Source organism: Microcaecilia unicolor, chromosome 11 (assembly GCF_901765095.1).
Source record: "Microcaecilia unicolor chromosome 11, aMicUni1.1, whole genome shotgun sequence".
NCBI classification, from domain to species: domain Eukaryota; kingdom Metazoa; phylum Chordata; class Amphibia; order Gymnophiona; family Siphonopidae; genus Microcaecilia; species Microcaecilia unicolor.
In genome coordinates this window covers 30,319,804-30,339,435 of record NC_044041.1, presented here as the reverse complement: position 1 = coordinate 30,339,435, position 19,632 = coordinate 30,319,804, and the positions used below count along the sequence as shown (strand labels likewise).

General features: G+C 48.3%; 1 protein-coding gene across 1 annotated transcript in view; it reads left to right on the top strand.

Moving 5' to 3' along the window:
- Positions 1-19,632, top strand: part of WSCD2 (WSC domain containing 2) — a 363,115-nt gene that overhangs the window by 288,890 nt on the left and 54,593 nt on the right. Inside the window, exon 7 of the mRNA XM_030219890.1 lies at positions 503-667. Coding sequence (XP_030075750.1) covers positions 503-667 — 165 coding nt within the window. The remainder of the gene's footprint in view (positions 1-502; positions 668-19,632) is intronic.

Genomic DNA, 19,632 nt, shown 5'->3' with positions numbered 1-19,632 from the left:
CTCCTCTTATTGACCTATTAGTGCATTCACTCTGCAGCTCCTCAGTACCTCTCCACTCTCATCTCTCCCTACATTCCTCCACGGGAACTCCGTTCACTGGGTAAATCTCTCTTATCTGCACCCTTCTCCTCCACCGCTAACTCCAGACTCCGTTCCTTTTATCTTGCTGCACCACATGCCTGGAATAGACTTCCTGAGCCGGTACGTCAAGCCCCACCTCTGGCCGTCTTCAAATCTAAGCTAAAAGCCCACCTTTTTGATGCTGCTTTTAACTCCTAACCCTTATTCACTTGTTCAGAACCCTTATTTTATCATCCTCACGTTAATATTCCCCTATCTCTTGTTTGTCCTGTTTGTCTGTCCTAATTAGATTGTAAGCTCTGTTGAGCAGGGACTGTCTCTTCATGTTCAAGTGTACAGCGCTGCGTATGTCTAGTAGCGCTGTAGAAATGATAAGTAGTAGTAGTAGTTTTGATCTTCCTTGCTTCTGTTCTCTTTCCAGATAATCGCTGTATGGACAGAAGGTTTTTGCCAACTCACTCAAAGCAGATTGTTGGACTGGCAAGTTTTCCTGGGGCCGGAAATACCTGGGCTCGCCATCTTATTGAACTAGCCACGGGTTTCTACACTGGGAGCTATTACTTTGATGGGTCTCTCTATAATAAAGGTATGAGTCCATTCACAAATCTATTTGCTGTCATGTTCAGGAATGTAACACAGTAGTAAAAATGTCTCCTTTCCATCCACTACTAGGTTCCTTGTCCAAGCAGCAATTAGCCCAACAGAATTCTCAGTTGTAAAACATTTGCCAATTTATGTGCATCAACAATATTTAAATAATGTTTTATGCAGTAACACTGTGGTGTAATGATATAAGACTTTTCTCACAGCTTGTCCTCTGATTCATTGCAGGTAAGTTGTAGCTTCACTTGTGCTTTGTTACTGTACACTAATGCTTAATAATAAGCTTTTTTTTTTTTTTTAAATCTCATCTTGTGAAAGAGCTCTCACTAACTGGCTTAGCCTACGTACGAGGTGAGGCAAGCAATCATCTATTCCAGTGAGCCAGATATGATAGAATAATATTGCTAGATGCTGTAATGTTCTTTCCATCTCAAAATGTCCTTTTGGCATGTCATTTTTGACATTTCATGAATAGCAATAAGAAAAGTAGCAAACATTGGAAAGTATAATAATGGTCTATATTGTATGGCTGTCATTCAAGCAACGATCAAGATTTATTTATTTATTTAATGCATGCAGCTACTTTACTTGGTCCTTATGCCAGTGTTGTCATCCAGTCTACTTGACGTGTTTCTGCTTAATGATTAACTTTCCAACGTTATTGTAATTTTAGAACTGTGGCTTTGTCAGGAGACGACTAACGCAGCTAGTAGTGTGATGGATGTTCTGGTTGGAAAATGAAACATGCAGTTAGTGGAAGTGTAGCTTAGCAGAGACTATCAAAAGGTATCGAATAATAAGAACCAGTGCAGGGGTCTGGTGTTAAACTGGACAAATCCAACAAGGGCTTTTACAACAGACTGCCACTAGGTGATTTGATAATGGGAGGCTAATTACGTAGTAGCATAGCAAATGTTGGCAGATAAAGATCTGTATTGTCCGTCCAGTCTACCCAACAGGGTGTCCTGAGTTGTATCGGGCACTCTGCTCAGGTTCCATTTAGTAACATAGTAAATGAAGGCAGATAAAGACCTGTACGGTCCATCCAGTCTGCCCAACAAGATACTTTATATGTATACCCGAGTTTGATTTGTCCCTGCCTTTCTCAGGGCACAGACCGTAGAAGTCTGCCCAGTACTGTTCTTGTACTAAGTTCTGAAGCCAACGTCAAAGCCCCTTAAAATTTACACTCCAGCCCATCCCTATCTATTCAGTCACGATCAGGGCATAGACCGTAGAAGTCTGCCCAGCTCCCATTTTGTTTCACAATTACCAGCGTCGCCACTCAATCTCCGCTAAGATTCCACTGAACCATTCCTTCTAAACAGGATTCTTTTGTATTTATCCCATGCATGTTTGAATTCCATTACCGTTTTCAACTCCACCACCTCCCGTGGGAGGGCATTCCACATATGCACCACCCTCTCCATGAAAAAAATACTTCCTGACATTAGTCCTGAGTCTGCTCCCCTTCAACCTCAATTCATGTCCTCTAGTTCTACCGCCTTCCCGTCTCCGAAAAAAGGTTCATTTGTGGATTAATATCTTTCAAGTATTTGAACGTCTATATCATGTCACCCCTGTTTCTCATTTCCTCCAAGGTATACATGTTCAGGTCATCAAGTCTCTCCTCGTATGGTTTGCAATGCAAATCCCATACCATTTTTGTAGCTTTTCATTGTACCACTTCCAGTCTTTTTACATCTTTAGCAAGATACGGCCTCCAAAACTGAACACAATACTCCAAGTGGGGCCTCACCAACGACTTGTAGAGGGGCATCAACACCTCCTTTCTTCTGCTGGTTACGCCCCTCTGTACGCAGCCTAGCATCCTTCTGGCCACAGCCGTCACCTTGTCACATTTCTTCATAATTAAACACTGGCATCATAATGGGGCAGTCATCAACTTGCCTTGCCACCTCATATGGGCAGTTATACGATGCAATCTTGGAATGAGCCATTGCTTTCAATCCTAAGAATGTCTTTTTCCTCCCCCACTGCTGACTAGCATCAATTATTCACTAATATGAGCTTTATGATTATACCCCTCCTCCCCATAGAGATATAGAGCACCTGCAATCATAGCATATGCTTTGAAAGAGATTAAGTACGTGCGTATCATATCACAATCTCTCTCTGCCAATTTTGGGGAACAGAAGTCTACCCAGCACCAGTTCTACTTCCCACCTACTGGAGTTGCAGTCACAGCCCACTCCAGTTTTGATCCCGATCTGACTTGGCCTTCCCACTTAGAAGACCTAAATGGCAAAATAGGTGACTATATTGGGCTTATTTTATAAAGATGTGTAAATGCCTGTATGTCTATATAAAATAGCAGCACAGATCCTGAAGAAATTACAGATTAAATGACCCTGTGTACATTTATATCTGCTTGGGAGCAGGTAGAAATACTCATATGTATTTTATAAACCATGCAAATAAATTGCGATTGTTCACACTCCACCCTTGAAGAGGTTGACTCCAGAGATGCATAAAAATATGTGCATTCTTATCCTCCTGCATATTTTTTGTGGGAGTAATTTTTTAAGGAATAAATATGCATAAAATATCATTTATAGAATTATCCCCAAATGTCAAATGCCAGCATGATCCATAGCTTTTGACAAGCATGTGGGAGAGTGGGCACATTTTTACACATTTTGTGACCATGCCATTAGACTGAAGAATTTTGGACAGGTTCAAAAAGAGATCCAAAACATTTTTAGAAATAATGGGCCTCTTTTATCAAGCCGCCCTAGCGGTTCTTGCACAGCAGTGCTGACGGAACCCATTCAAAGTGAATGGGCTTTGTCAGAATTGCTACACCAGGAACCTCTAGACCATCTTAATAAAAGAGGCACAATATTCCATAAGAGCCAACACTTTTCCTGCCGATTATTGAGGTGAGATTGCATATAGGTGAAAAAATGTAGAACTACCGACAGTTTAACACTGTTAAATTTTAAAGTTTCTATGTTTGTACAGCGCTGCGTACACCTTGTAGCGCTATAGAAATGCTAAATAGTAGTAGTAACACTGGAGGGGGAGACTAGGGAGGGTAGTACTGACACAGAAATTAAGAGCACTTCGTCATATGAGATATGATGTTATAGAGAGATGGGTTTACCTTGCCTAACTACTTGAAAATGTTATGAGAGGAAAATAGGTGTTGGAGGGGAAGGAAGGGAAGGATAAAAATAATTGGAAACTCATGTTATGATAAATGTTCTTTTTTGCATGCCATCTGTTTATTGTTATGGAAAAGAAAAATAAAGTTTAAAAAAAGGAAAAGAAACAGAGAACATATTGTTAGATAAAGATCATAATGCCCATTGAAATCATCCCTGTCTCATTCCGGTACAATGCCAAAGACCTCAGTTGATTTCTAGCTTTCCCTTCATCTCTGTGCTTATCTCAAGCTTTCTTGGATTCCCTTCTGGTTTCTCCATATTTCCACTGAGAGGATATACCATGTCTCTATTACCCTTTCTGTGAAGCAGTATTTTTGATTTTACCCCTGTAGAGCTCCTATAACACAACGTCATGTTCTTGACTTTCATTTTCACTGAAAGAGATTTCCATCTGTGTGCCTTTTGTAACTGTTCAGGTATATGATTTGTCTGTCATATTTCCCATTTGTCTTCTTTTCTAGGGCAATGCTTCTCAACCCAGTCCTTAGGTCTCACCCAGCCAGTCGGGTTTTCAAGGTATTCAAAATGAATATGCATGAGAGAGGTTTGCATATCGGGAAGGCAGTGTATGCAGATCTAACTCATGCATGTTCATTGTGGATATCATGGGTATTTTTATTTATTTATTTATTGTGAACACTTATACCCCACACAATCCCACTAAAGCAGGCTCCATGTGGCTTACAACATACAGGAAAAGAATAACATTGTAATTCTAGGACAGCAGAGAGTAAGGTAGCGGTGGGGGAGGGTGGGAATCAGTAGGAAAAAAGGGCGGGGGACTGCAGGAGGTCAAACAGCAGAGGAGTAAGCTCGATCACAAAGATAGGTCTTCAGGGACTTCTTGAACAGACTGTGATCAGCTATCTCTCGCAACGCTAATGATAATGCGTTCCAGTAACGGGGGCTCATAAAGCAAAAAGAAAGAGGCAGTTGGGAAAGTGAAGAGTGAGGTAGGTGCGGGACGACTTCTCAGAATTTCTGGGGGGGAAGGTCAAACAGGCTGTACATATAAGCTGGAGCGTCCCCGTATACAATCTTGCGTGTAAGAGCACATAGTTTAAATTCAATATTTTCCTTAATTGGGAGCCAGTGGAGCCTTTCACGAAGGGGCTTCGCTGCTTCAAACTGAGATTTGCCGAGGACTGGGTTGAGAATCAGTGTTCTAGGGTATACATATTTAGGGCCATAAGTCATATCTTATAGGGGATTGGATGCATCTCGTTGCCATTTTGGTAACCCTTTTCTGGACCGTCTGTGTCCTGTCCCTGTCTTTTTAGAGATATGCCCCCCGATATTCAAAACTATTTAACCGGCCAGGAACGGATCCTGGCTGGTTAGATAGCGTTTAAGTGCCTAACTGTGGATATTAAGTGGGAGAGAACCGGTTAGGTGTGGATATTTCGTGCCAAACTGGCTATGTTGAGTGGTCAGAATAGGCCGCTTAAATAGCAGACCTATCTTTGACCACTAAAATGTTAGCCAGTTAACACTGAATATCAGCACAGCCGGTTAACTTTTTTGTAGCCAAAATAAACCCAGATATTCAGTGTCGGTTGCCGGATATGGCCTGGCATTGAATAACTGAGTTTAAGCAACAGACAGCAATCACGCTGCTTGCCGCTGACTGAATATCGGGCCCATGATCTCCAGAACAGGTACAGTACTTTAGAAGATGTCTCATCAACTTGCGCAGTGACGTTATCATATCTTTTGTTGACTAGTTATGGCTGGTCCTATCCCCCCTTGTATTCTTTCCACTCTGACCATGGTCGTGTTGCAACAAAAGAATGAAGCACAACTGGGCCTTCAAGACTGTGACAAATGAGTCCTTTATTCTTAAAGACCCAACACGGGCTGTGTTTTGGCGTAACCTGCATTCTCCGAGGACAAGCAGGCTGCTTGTTCTCACGACTGGGTGACGTCCGCGGCAGCCCCCACCAACCGGAAATAAGCTTCGCGGGACGGTCAGCACGCAGGGCACGCCCACCGCGCATGCGCGGCCGTCTTCCCGCCCGTGCGCGACCGCTCCCGCCAGTTACTTTTTTTCCGCGACTGAGAGAGTTGTGTTTTCCCCTCTCTCTCGTTTCAGCCGCCGGATTTTTTCGACCGCGTTTACGCGGATCGTCGCTTTTGGCCTGTTCGGCCTCTTCTTCTTCTTTTCTTTTATAAAAAAAAAAAAAAAAAAAAAAAGAATTTTGCGCGTGTGGAGCACGCGCTCCTTTTTTTCCCTCGCTTTCTAGCGGGGACGCCTCGTTGCGGCCTAGTGGCCGCTCGGTCGGTTACAATTTTCGTGGTGTGATTTTAGCCACCATTGCCGACTTTGACTTCGCCGACGCGATTTTTCCGTCGATGTCCTCGAAGGTCCCGAGTGGATTTAAAAAGTGTGGTCGCTGCGGCCGGCCGATCTCGCAGACCGACACCCACGCTTGGTGCCTCCAGTGCCTCGGGCCGGAGCACAATCTCAAGTCGTGCGTTTTGTGTCTCGGTCTCCGGAAACGGACTCAGGTTGCGAGGCAAGTTCTGCGGGACCGTCTTTTTGGAACTTGCGCCGGCCCCTCGACGTCGACCTCGACGGCATCGGTATCGAAAACCGGTTCTTCGGTACCGGTATCGATGCCCGAGACATCGGCACCGATGGCAGCGACCCCAGGAGAACAGGTCCCGTCGGCCCGCCGGTCCGCCGGCGAGAGTGGGGTAGAGAGACCGCGTGGGCAGTCGGCCCCGGTCACTCCCTCAACTCGTGAGCCACGGGACCGAACCCTGTCGGACCCGGTACCCCGAGACCGAGGGGGATCGACCTCCTCCTCCTCCATGCCCTCCGGCACCGGTGACGTGCACCGGAAAAAAGACAAGAAGCGCCGTCACCGGGAGCCCTCGGTGCACCCTGAAGAGGAGTCGACGCCGAAGCGTCATCGCAGAGAGGAGAGATCTCCGTCGGTGGTGGAGGTACCGACGCGTCGGGGTTCCGGCACCTCGGTGCCGTCTCCTGGCCCCCAGCAGCTTCCGGCACCGACACCCTTACCGGCCCCACCGCCTTTCCCGGCAGCGGGCCTGGACGAGTGCCTCAGAGCCATCCTTCCGGGGATCCTGGAAGGGCTGATGCGCCAGGCTGTGCCGGCGCCGGGGGTGCTTGCGCCCTCGGCGCCGATGACTGTGGCGCCGGCGAGCTCTAGCCCGGCGCCGGGGCAGTCGACACCGCCGCCGCTTGCGGTGCCGGTCTCGACAGCCACGCAGGTGGAGTCCCCGTCGACGTCGATGGAGGGAGCTCCGTCCCCGCCGGCGCGGGAGTCCACCGCTCGACGACACCGAGACCTCGGTGCCTCGACGTCGAGCCGGGCCCGGTACCGGACTCAGCTACATGAGCTAATGTCCGATACCGAGGACGAGGACTCGTGGGGGGAAGAGGAGGACCCGAGATATTTCTCCTCCGAGGAGTCTACAGGCCTTCCCTCGGACCCCACGCCGTCACCGGAGAGGAAGCTCTCACCTCCTGAGAGTCTCTCCTTTGCCTCCTTTGTGCGGGATATGTCTATAAGCATTCCCTTTCCCGTGGTCTCTGTGGAAGAGCCGAGGGCCGAGATGCTCGAGGTCCTCGACTATCCATCACCACCTAGAGAGTCCTCCACGGTACCGCTGCACAATGTCCTGAAGGAGACGCTGCTCCGGAACTGGGTGCGACCACTAACTAATCCCACCATTCCCAAGAAAGCAGAGTCCCAGTACAGGATCCACTCTGACCCAGAGCTCATGCGGCCCCAGTTGCCCCATGACTCAGCGGTCGTGGATTCTGCTCTCAAGAGGGCACGGAGTTCGAGGGATACCGCCTCGGCGCCCCCGGGGCGGGAGTCTCGCACTCTGGACTCATTTGGGAGGAAGGCCTACCAATCCTCCATGCTCGTGACCCGCATCCAGTCTTACCTGCTCTATATGAGCATCCACATGCGGACCAATGTGCAACAGCTGGCGGACCTGGTCGATAAGCTCCCGCCGGAGCAGTCCAGGCCTTATCAGGAGGTGGTCAGGCAGCTGAAGGCGTGCAGAAAGTTCCTGTCCAGGGGGATTTTTGACACCTGTGACGTGGCATCTCGTGCTGCGGCCCAAGGTATAGTGATGCGCAGGCTCTCATGGCTGCGTGCCTCTGACCTGGACAACCGCACCCAGCAGAGACTGGCTGACGTCCCTTGCCGGGGGGATAACATTTTCGGTGAGAAGGTCGAGCAGATGGTGGACCAACTGCATCAGCGGGAAACCGCTCTCGACAAGCTCTCCCACCGGGCGCCTTCAGCACCCGCCCCCACGGGTGGGCGTTTTTCCCGGGCACGGCAGGCTGCACCCTATTCTTTTGCAAAGCGTAGGTACAACCAGCCGGCCCGAAGGCCTCGTCAGGCACAGGGACAGCCCCAGCGCGCTCGTTCTCGTCAACAGCGTGCGCCTAAGCAGCCCCCTGCGCCTCCACAGCAAAAGCCGGGGACGGGCTTTTGACTGGATCCACGGGAACATAGCCGCCCTACAAGTGTCCGTACCGGACGATCTGCCGGTCGGAGGGAAGTTAAAATTTTTTCACCAAAGGTGGCCTCTCATAACCTCCGACCAGTGGGTTCTCCAAATAGTGCGGTGCGGATACGCCCTGAATTTGGCATCCCTGCCTCCAAATTGTCCTCCGGGAGCTCAGTCTTTCAGCTCCCATCACAAGCAGGTACTTGCAGAGGAACTCTCCGCCCTTCTCAGCGCCAATGCGGTCGAGCCCGTACCACCCGGGCAGGAAGGGCAGGGATTCTATTCCAGGTACTTCCTTGTGGAAAAGAAAACAGGGGGGATGCGTCCCATCCTAGACCTGAGAGGCCTGAACAAATTCCTGGTCAAAGAAAAGTTCAGGATGCTTTCCTTGGGCACCCTTCTGCCAATGATTCAGAAAAACGATTGGCTATGTTCCCTGGATTTAAAGGACGCATACACTCACATCCCGATACTGCCAGCTCACAGGCAGTATCTCAGATTCCGACTGGGCGCACGGCACTTTCAGTATTGTGTGCTGCCCTTTGGGCTCGCCTCTGCCCCACGAGTGTTTACCAAGTGCCTCGTGGTGGTAGCGGCCTATCTACGCAAGCTGGGAGTGCACGTGTTCCCATATCTCGACGATTGGCTGGTCAAGAACACCTCGGAGGCAGGAGCCCTCCGGTCCATGCAGTGCACTATCCAACTTCTGGAGCTGCTGGGGTTTGTGATAAATTACCCAAAGTCCCATCTCCAGCCAACTCAGTCTCTGGAATTCATAGGAGCGCTGCTGAATTCCCAGACAGCTCAGGCCTACCTTCCCGAAGCGAGGGCCACCAATCTCTTGACCCTGGCTTCGCAGACCAGAGTGTCTCAGCAGATCACAGCTCGGCAGATGTTGAGACTTCTGGGTCATATGGCCTCCACAGTTCATGTGACTCCCATGGCTCGTCTTCACATGAGATCTGCTCAATGGACCCTAGCTTCCCAGTGGTTCCAGGCCACCGGGAATCTAGAAGATGTCATCCGCCTCTCCACCAGTTGCCGCACTTCACTGCTCTGGTGGACCATCCGGACCAATTTGATCCTGGGACGCCCATTCCAAATTCCGCAGCCCACGAAAGTGCTGACGACGGATGCATCTCGCCTGGGGTGGGGAGCCCATGTCGATGGGCTCCACACTCAGGGTCTGTGGTCCCTCCAGGAAAAGGATCTGCAGATCAACCTCCTGGAGCTCCGGGCGATCTGGAACGCACTGAAGGCTTTCAGAGATCGGCTGTCCTGTCAAATTATCCAAATTCGGACAGACAATCAGGTTGCAATGTATTACGTCAACAAGCAGGGGGGCACCGGATCTCGCCCCCTGTGCCAGGAGGCCGTCGGGATGTGGCGTTGGGCGTGTCGGTTCGGCATGCTCCTCCAAGCCACGTACCTGGCAGGCGTAAACAACAGTCTGGCCGACAGACTGAGCAGAGTCATGCAACCCCACGAGTGGTCGCTCCATGCCAGAGTGGTACGCAAGATCTTCCGAGCGTGGGGCACCCCCTCGGTGGACCTTTTCGCCTCTCAGACCAACCACAAGCTGCCTCTGTTCTGTTCCAGACTTCAGGCACACGGCAGGCTAGCGTCGGATGCCTTTCTCCTCCATTGGGGGACCGGCCTCCTGTATGCTTATCCTCCCATACCTTTGGTGGGGAAGACCTTACTGAAGCTCAAGCAAGACCGCGGCACCATGATTCTGATCGCGCCCTTTTGGCCCCGTCAGATCTGGTTCCCTCTTCTTCTGGAGTTGTCCTCCGAAGAACCGTGGAGATTGGAGTGTTTTCCGACTCTCATTTCGCAGAACGACGGAGCGTTGCTGCACCCCAACCTTCAATCCCTGGCTCTCACGGCCTGGATGTTGAGGGCGTAGACTTCGCTGCGTTGGGTCTGTCTGAGGGTGTCTCCCGGGTCTTGCTTGCCTCTAGGAAGGATTCCACTAAAAAGAGTTACTTTTTCAAGTGGAGGAGGTTTGTCGTGTGGTGTGAGAGCATGGCCCTAGAACCTCGTTCTTGCCCTGCACAGAACCTGCTTGAATACCTTCTGCACTTATCAGAGTCTGGCCTCAAGACCAACTCAGTAAGGAATCACCTTAGTGCGATTAGTGCTTACCATTATCGTGTGGAAGGAAAAGCCATCTCTGGAGAGCCTTTAGTCGTTCGATTCATGAGAGGCTTGCTTTTGTCAAAGCCCCCTATCAAGCCTCCTGTTGTGTCATGGGATCTCAACGTCGTCCTCACCCAGCTGATGAAACCTCCTTTTGAGCCACTGAATACCTGCCATCTGAAGTACTTGACCTGGAAGGTCATTTTCTTGGTGGCAGTTACTTCAGCTCGTAGGGTCAGTGAGCTTCAAGCCCTAGTAGCTCATGCTCCATATACCAAATTTCATCACAACAGAGTAGTGCTCCGCACCCACCCAAAGTTCCTGCCGAAGGTGGTGTCGGAGTTCCATCTTAACCAGTCAATTGTCTTGCCAACATTCTTCCCCAGGCCGCATACCCGCCCTGCTGAACGTCAGTTGCACACATTGGACTGCAAGAGAGCATTGGCCTTCTACTTGGAGCGGACACAGCCCAACAGACAGTCTGCCCAATTGTTTGTTTCTTTCGACCCTAACAGGCTAGGGGTCGCTGTCGGGAAACGCACCATCTCTAATTGGCTAGCAGATTGCATTTCCTTCACTTACGCCCAGGCTGGGCTGACTCTTGAGGGTCATGTCACGGCTCATAGTGTCAGAGCCATGGCAGCGTCAGTGGCCCACTTGAAGTCAGCCACTATTGAAGAGATCTGCAAGGCTGCGACGTGGTCATCTGTCCACACATTCACATCTCATTACTGCCTCCAGCAGGATACCCGACGCGACAGTCGGTTCGGGCAGTCGGTGCTGCAGAATCTGTTTGGGGTGTAAATCCAACTCCACCCTCCAGGACCCGAATTTATTCTGGTCAGGCTACACTCTCAGTTAGTTGTTCTTCGTAGGTCAATTTCTGTTATACCCTCGCCGTTGCGAGGTTCAATTGACCTGGGTTCTTGTTTTGAGTGAGCCTGAGAGCTAGGGATACCCCAGTCGTGAGAACAAGCAGCCTGCTTGTCCTCGGAGAAAGGGTATGATACATACCTGTAACAGTTGTTCTCCGAGGACAGCAGGCTGATTGTTCTCACCTTCCCTCCCTCCTCCCCTTTGGAGTTGTGTGTTTCATATTTTTTGCTAGTCATTCAACTGGCGGGAGCGGTCGCGCACGGGCGGGAAGACGGCCGCGCATGCGCGGTGGGCGTGCCCTGCGTGCTGACCGTCCCGCGAAGCTTATTTCCGGTTGGTGGGGGCTGCCGCGGACGTCACCCAGTCGTGAGAACAATCAGCCTGCTGTCCTCGGAGAACAACTGCTACAGGTATGTATCATACCCTTCAGGGGTCCAATAGTTAGGTTTAACTGATGCGCTAGCAACATTCCTGTAGGATTTATCACCATTGAAAGAAAAGGTTTGGCTGTGTAGATAAGCTACAACGTTCTCAAACAATTTATTTGGATCAGTTTGTGGAACTACGAAGTAAAGATTTATTTCATCTGTTTTGTCTTTATTTTTCAAGAGCATTCTGAGGCAGGCATTAAGCTGAAACGAGGCCTGTGTTGGGTCTTTAAAAATAAAGGACTCTCGTTTGTCACAGTCTTGAAGGCCCAACTGGGCTTCATTCTTTTGCTGTTTGTGTACGTATGAACCTTGTCTTTTGTTGCATGGTCTTGTTACACCATTGTGCTACCTTAAGGATCCTTCTTGGTGGACATTGGCTTCTCATCCTATGTCATATACTATTTAGGAATGGGTTGTAATTTGCAACCATATAGAAAATGTCAAAGTGAAAGTGCCTTGGTTCTTTGTAGCTTTTACTATATGAGACATGGGGTAAGGAATAATATATTGTAGAGGAATATATTCGAGTTATTCCCCAAGTTTTCCACGTCATCACTGTGACCCCTGACGCAGGTGCTAGTCACCGAATCACGGCCCGTGTCGGGTCTTTTTGTCAAGGCTCATTCATTAAAGAATTGTGTTCCATTTTTAAAGGCCCGTGGTGCTGTTTTTTTTCTTTGGACTTTAGTTTGTACTTTGTTCCCTCTCTTTTATTATATTCAAATGACGCATCCTATGTCATTAAATGTTATTACCAAATGAAAATGAACAGAAAAATCACATTTTTTATTTTATCATTCACCAATAATAGCGCATTTTCTTTGGAAATTGTGTGCACTATTTGGAAAGAGGACAGTGTTTCGAAAGAGGGTGCACTAATGAGTGCTGATAACAGCATTTAACAAGCAATAATGAGCACTAATTGGCACTGATTAGAATTTACGCGCACAACTCACTAAGCATAATCTGTTACGAAGTGCACCAAAATTCTAACGTGCGCAGGCAAAAGGGGGTGTGGTTATAGGTGGGGAAATAGGCATTTCGTGGGCGTTCCAAAATTTCCGCACCTAGTTATAGAATATGGCTTAATGCACCTAAATCTACGTGCAGGGATTTACCCCAAGTTTTTGTTGGTGTAAATGGATGCACGTCGATTTAGGCGCTGAAATATGAACTAAGCATATTCTATAATCGGCGCCTAAATCTAGGCACCAATTATAGAATACGCTTAGTCCAGCTTCGATTTTTTTTTTTTAAAGGTGCCATATGTAGAGTCTCCTCCTTAGTGCATATTCCGGCACCCAACTTTGGCTGCAAGGACTTATCCCAACTAAAACCGGGTGTATATCCTGGTACGCAGCCCCCAAATTCTGTAACACTATGTGTAAATCTTTGGGACACACCTGACTCGCCCGTGCCCTTCCTATAGCTGTGCCCCCTTTTGGGTTGTACATTAGAGAATTTGGGCTCGGGTCTCATATAATCGCATGCAGCGAGATCCGCTCACAAATCAGATTAGAACCAACTGACATCAGTAGTAGATTAACATAAGTCAATTATTGATTGATAACAGCTCAATTTATTTGCATGCAGATCTCAGGAATGTGGGCAATTTTGGGTGCACAAATTTGGGCATCATTTATAGGATCTGAGGGTTAGTGTATCTTAGGGTTACCATATTTGCTGTGACAAAAAAGAGGACACAAAATATAATTCAGCCATGCCCCCTGTCACTCCCCCCCCCCCCCCCCCCCCCAGGAAAGCCAGATTCCCTCCCTCTCCCCCATGTCTGTCCCCTCTCCAATCTTTTTTCCAGCCTCCCTCCACCCACCTTTTTTTTTTTTTACAGCTCCTTCCCTCCCTCATGCCCTGGTGGTCTAGTGGCCTCTTCAGAGCGAGAAAGAGCCCCCTCATTCCTACCCAGCACTGCCGCAGAACTCTTACTCCTGACACCACTTCAAAATGGCTGCCGAGAGTTCAAGCGGTGACCTCGCAAGACTTCTGCAGAACAGTGGCGTAGCCAAGGGTGGGCCTGGGTGAGCCCAGGCCCACCCAGTAACAGCATACCTATGATGTGGCTGGCAGGGATCCCCAAGCCCCAGTAGCCGAAAACTCCTAACAACTGTCTCTCCTGCATACCTTGTAAATAGCAGATCTTTATCTGCAGTGAGCAGTGACTGATACATACTGCTTGCACTGACCCCACAGCCTTTCCTCTGCTGTATTCCCGCCTATGCGGAAACAGGAACTTGCATCAGAGCGAAGGCTGTGGGGCCAACATGAGCAGCATGTATTAGTTGCTGCTCGCTGACGGTGAAAATCTGCTATTTGAAAGGTATGTATGTTTTGTTGGGGGGGGGGGGATATTTGAGAGACCATATAGCATGCAGGCAAGAGAGGGAGAGACCAAATCACTTGTGGGAGAAGGCGGACTTCTGCCCACCAATCTTGGGCCCAGGCCCACCCAAAATTGGGTGTCTGGCTACGCCCCTGCTGCATAAATCTTATGAGGCCGCCACTTGAACTCTTGGCAGCCATTTTGAAGCAGCACCAGGATCGAGAGGTCTGCGGCTCTTTCCTGGCCTGAAGACAGGACACCCTGAGGCCCACCCTCAAGCCAGCCTGGCCGCCCGCCCGCAAAGCCGGACAAGCAGGCAGGCTGGCAAAACCTGCCCGGACACCCCACGGTGTTCTCAAAAAGAGGACTTGTCCAGGTAAAACCGGACATACGGTAACCTTAGTGTATCCTAGTGCCTGAGGAAATTTAAAAAGCCATGGGATAGGAGGCAATGCTCTATTGTAAATTAGGAACTGGATAAAGAGAGCAAATAGTGACTAGGACTAAAAGGTCAATAGTGGAATGTCTGTATTGGGACTGGTCCTTTGTAACTGTAATTCCAGAGCCCATCTTATCCACCCTACACTTAAGCACCTCAGCAGGCAGGCCCCAGTTCACCTTACATAAGTACATAAGTAATGCCACACTGGGAAAAGACCAAGGGTCCGTCGAGCCCAGCATCCTGTCCACGACAGTGGCCAATCCAGGCCAAGGGCTCCTGGCGAGCTTCCCAAACGTACAAACATTCTAAGCATGTTATTCCTGGAATTGTGGATTTTTTCCAAGTCCATTTAGTAGCAGTTTATGGACTTGTCCTTTAGGAAACCGTCCAACCCCTTTTTAAACTCTGCCAAGCTAACCGCCTTCATCACGTTCTCTGGCAACGAATTCCAGAGTTTAATTACGCGTTGGGTGAAGAAACATTTTCTCCAATTTGTTTAAAATTTACTACACTGTAGTTTCATCGCATGCCCCCTAGTCCTAGTATTTTTGGAAAGCGTGAACAGACGCTTCACATCCACCTGTTCCACTCCACTCATTATTTTATATACCTCTATCATGTCTCCCCTCAGCCGTCTCTTCTCCAAGCTGAAAAGCCCTAGCCTCCTTAGTCTTTCTTCATAGGGAAGTCGTCCCATCCCCACTATCATTTTAGTTGCCCTTCGCTGCTCCTTTCCCAATTCCACTATATCTTTCTTGAGACGCGGCGACCAGAATTGAACACAATACTCAAGGTGCGGTCGCACCATGGAGCGATACAACAGCATTATAACATTACTGCTACTACTATTTAGCATTTCTATAGCGCTACAAGGCGTATGCAGCGCTGCACAAACATAGAAGAAAGACAGTCCCTGCTCAAAGAGCTTACAATCTAATAGACAAAAAATAAAGTAATCAAATCAATTAATGTGTACAGGAAGGAGGAGAGGAGGGTAGGTGGAGGCAAGTGGTTACGAGTCAAAAGCAATGTTAAAGAGGTGGGCTTTCAGTCTAGATTTAAAGGTGGCCAAGGATGGGGCAAGACGTAGGGGCTCAGGAAGTTCATTCCAGGCGTAGGGTGCAGCGAGACAGAAGGCACGAAGTCTGGGGTTGGCAGTAGTGGAGAAGGGAACAAATAAGAAGGATTTATCCAGGGAACGGAGTGCACGGGAAGGGGTGTAGGGAAGGACGAGTGTGGAGAGATACTGGGGAGCAGCAGAGTGAGTACATTTATAGGTTAGTAGAAGAAGTTTGAACAGGATGCGAAAACGGATAGGGAGCCAGTGAAGCGACTTGAGGAGAGGGGTAGTATGAGTAAAGTGACCCTGGCGGAAGACGAGACGGGCAGCAGAGTTTTGAACCGATTGGAGAGGGGAGAGGTGACTAAGTGGGAGGCCAGCAAGAAGCAGATTGTAGTAATCTAAACGAGAGGATGTGGATGAGGGTTTTGGTAGAGTGCTCGGAAAGAAAGGGGCGGATTTTACGGATGTTGAAAAGAAAGAAACGACAAGTCTTGGCGATCTGCTGGATATGAGCAGAGAAGGAGAGAGAAGAGTCAAAGATGACCCCAAGGTTTCGAGCTGAGGAGACAGGGAGAATGAGAGAGCCATCAACAGAAATAGAAAACGGGGGAAGTGGGGAGGTGGGTTTGGGGGGAAAAATGAGAAGCTTGGTTTTGGTCATGTTTAATTTCAGGTATCGTCGAGACATCCAGACAGCAATGTCAGACAAGTACGCTGAAACTTTGGTTTGGATGCAAGGTGAGATATCAGGGGTAGAAAGGTAGATTTGGGAGTCATCAGCATAGAGATGGTAGGAAAAGCCATGGGATGAGATTAATGACCCAAGGGAAGTGTAGATAGAAAAGAGGAGGGGACCAAGAACAGAACCCTGAGGTACGCCGACAGGCAGAGGGATAGAAGTAGAAGAGGATCCACCAGAGTGAGCACTGAAGGTGCGGAGGGAGAGGTAGGAAGAGAACCAGGAAAGGACAGAGCCCTGGAATCCAAGTGAGGACAGGGTATCGAGGAGTATGCTGTGATCGACAGTGTCAAAAGCAGCAGAAAGATCAAGAAGAATGAGGATGGAATAGAGACCTCTGGATTTAGCCAGTAATAGGTCATTGGAGACTTTAGTAAGCGCAGTTTCGGTTGAGTGGAGAGGGCGAAAACCAGATTGTAGTGGGTCAAGAATAGCATGTGAGGAGAGAAAATCAAGGCAGCGGTGGTGAACAGCACGCTCAAGTAATTTGGAGAGAAAAGGGAGGAGGGAGATGGGTCGGTAATTAGAGGGACAAGTAGGGTCATGATAACATCCTCACACCTGTTTTCCATACCTTTCCTAATAATGCCCAACATTCTATTCGCTTTCCGAGCCGCAGCAGCACACTGAGCAGAAGGTTTCAGTGTATTATCGACGACGACACCCAGATCCCTTTCTCGGTCCGTAACTCCTTCTGGAGTTTGGTTTTGTGGGACTGAGCTTTCCAGTACCTGGAATCAAGGTTCTGTGACTTGTGCCTCCTAAAGGGTGGACGGCTGGTATCAAAAGAGACAATAGCTTCCTGAACTCCATGACAAAACCCCTTTGCAACCCTGAAGTTGCCAGAGAACAGACAACATTCAACAAAAAGCAACTTTACTGGCATATACTTAGTAACTGTACTGTGCATTGTAGCATAGAAAAGATTTCATAAGGCTGTTAAAACGTATTGGTTTAATTAGTATTTTGATGACTTGTAATGGAATAATATTGGGCTGAAAGTGTTTAGTTTTATAGTAATTGTGACTTGTTTTAATGTATTATGTATGTAATTTTGTAACCTGTTCTGGGAGCTGTTGGGAGGACGGGCTAAATGATGGAATTGCTTATATTCTTGCATTAATTAATTAATCAGTTTGATTATTAAGCAGACCTTAACATAAAGCATTCATCTTAGTTTCAGCATAAATGAATCCTTCTCTCTGCAGAATACACACACAGTTCAGATGGGGCCCGATGTGATATGGCGGGAATGTTATTTTCCTAGGGTGTTCCCTAAAAGCTCTAATATTAAATAAGTATTTACTTGAGATGAGAATTTCTCAACCACCTGGTCACAGTGTAACATGTGCTGAAACAAACCTTTGTGGAGCCCTACTTGTTCGGTCCCTTCCTGGACTGTATGGCTCCAAATGCAGTTTCTTCCTGCTCCCAATTCCGGGTGAGATCTGAACAGTTTACCTTTTGTTAATGGTAGAGATTTTGCTGTGGAAATCTAGCTTCAGGCTGGGGTCATTACATTACATCTTATTTTTATATTCCGCCGATATCATTTAGTTCAAAGCAGGGACGTAGCTATGTGAGGGCCTGGGCCCCCCGTAGATTTGGCCCTGGACCCCCCTGCCGATGACCCTCTCGACCCCCCTCCTCCCGCTGTCAACCCGCCGTCGCCGTCTGCTACCTTTGCTGGCGGGGGACCCCAACCCCCGCCAGCCAAGGTCCTCTTTTTCCTTCGTTCTGTTTCTGAGTCTGACATCCTGCACGTCAAGACTCGCAGAAACAGAACTAAACCCTGCAGATCATAAGGCTTCGTTCCGTGAGTCTGATTTCCTGCACGTACAACGTGCAGGACGTCAGACTCAGAAACAGAACGAAGGAAGAAGAGGACCTCGGCTGGCGGGGGTTGGGGTCCCCTGCCAGCAAAGGTAGGCGACGGCGGGGGAGGGTTGGCGGTGGGAGGGGGGGGTCAAGAGTGTTGTTGGCAGGGGGGTGTCAAAGTTGGTTGTGGCAGTGGGGGGGGGGGGCTAAAATGTGCCCCCTCACCTTGGGCTCTGGACCCCCCTCCCGCCGAAGTCTGGCTACGCCCCTGGTTCAAAGCTAAGATAATATCTAGGAATTACAGTCAGTAAATACAATATTAACTAATTACAATCAGCAAATTAGAGGCCCTTTTACTAAGGCACAAGGAGAGCTAACATGCGCCAAATGGGCACTAATGCCGAGCTAGCGAGTGTGCCTGGCAGTAATTCTGAGTTTAGTGCCCACTGAGTCCCGCTATAGAAAATAATTTTCTATTTTCTCCCACGGGGGAGCCCATACTGCTAGGTCAATGGGTAAGGGCTCAGGCCATAAATAGGAAAATAAATAGTTTTATTTTCAGCGCACGCCTATTTCCCAGCCCACTAAAAAAAGCTGTTTTCCCATCAGTGGTAAAAAAAATGGCTCCGCTCACGTCCAGAAGATGTGCCCATACTACTGCAGGCCACGCGGCTTAATAAAAAGACCCCTCAGTGTTAACTTTACAGGACATACCTATGGAACAAAATAGTTTTTATAGATTCCCTGAAAACAGTATAATTAGGTTGACATCGTATAGCTTTCAGTAAAGTATTTCCATGCTTTTGCAGCTTGGTACAAGAAGGAAGAATTCAAAAGACTTTTATATCTGATACCAAGGAAGCTAGAAAATTGTAATAATAAATGATTGCTTACTTAAAGAGAGTAAATCAGCTCATACATATAGATAGGAGCTTTCCCATTCATGCTTTGAAAGATTAGGCAGTAAATTTGTAGAGTACTCTTGCCTCTGTTGGTAACCAATGGAGCTGAATATACAAAGAGATGACTCCATCGTATTTTCCCAGAGAATAAGTCAATCTAATAGCAGTATTTTCATTGGCCTAACTTCTCTATCCAGACCTTTCTACTTTTCCATACCATACTGGGAAAACATTTCTGCTGAGTTATAGCAGAACTCCCAACTCCAGTTTCTTTCTTGGTTCCCACTCAGCTGCCAACTTTCAACTGATCTTTTTCTCCAGTTGCATCTGGAACTTCCCAGAGGTCAAATTCAGCCCCTGGAAGTTAACTCTGTCTCTGCTGGAAGGGGCTGAATGAGTCCAACAACATTGTAAGGGGTTCACTTGTGAGATGTGCACAGATAACACTCTTTTGGGGTGTTATTGAGAACGTGACACTTAGTATAGATTGCAGAACACATGAGTCT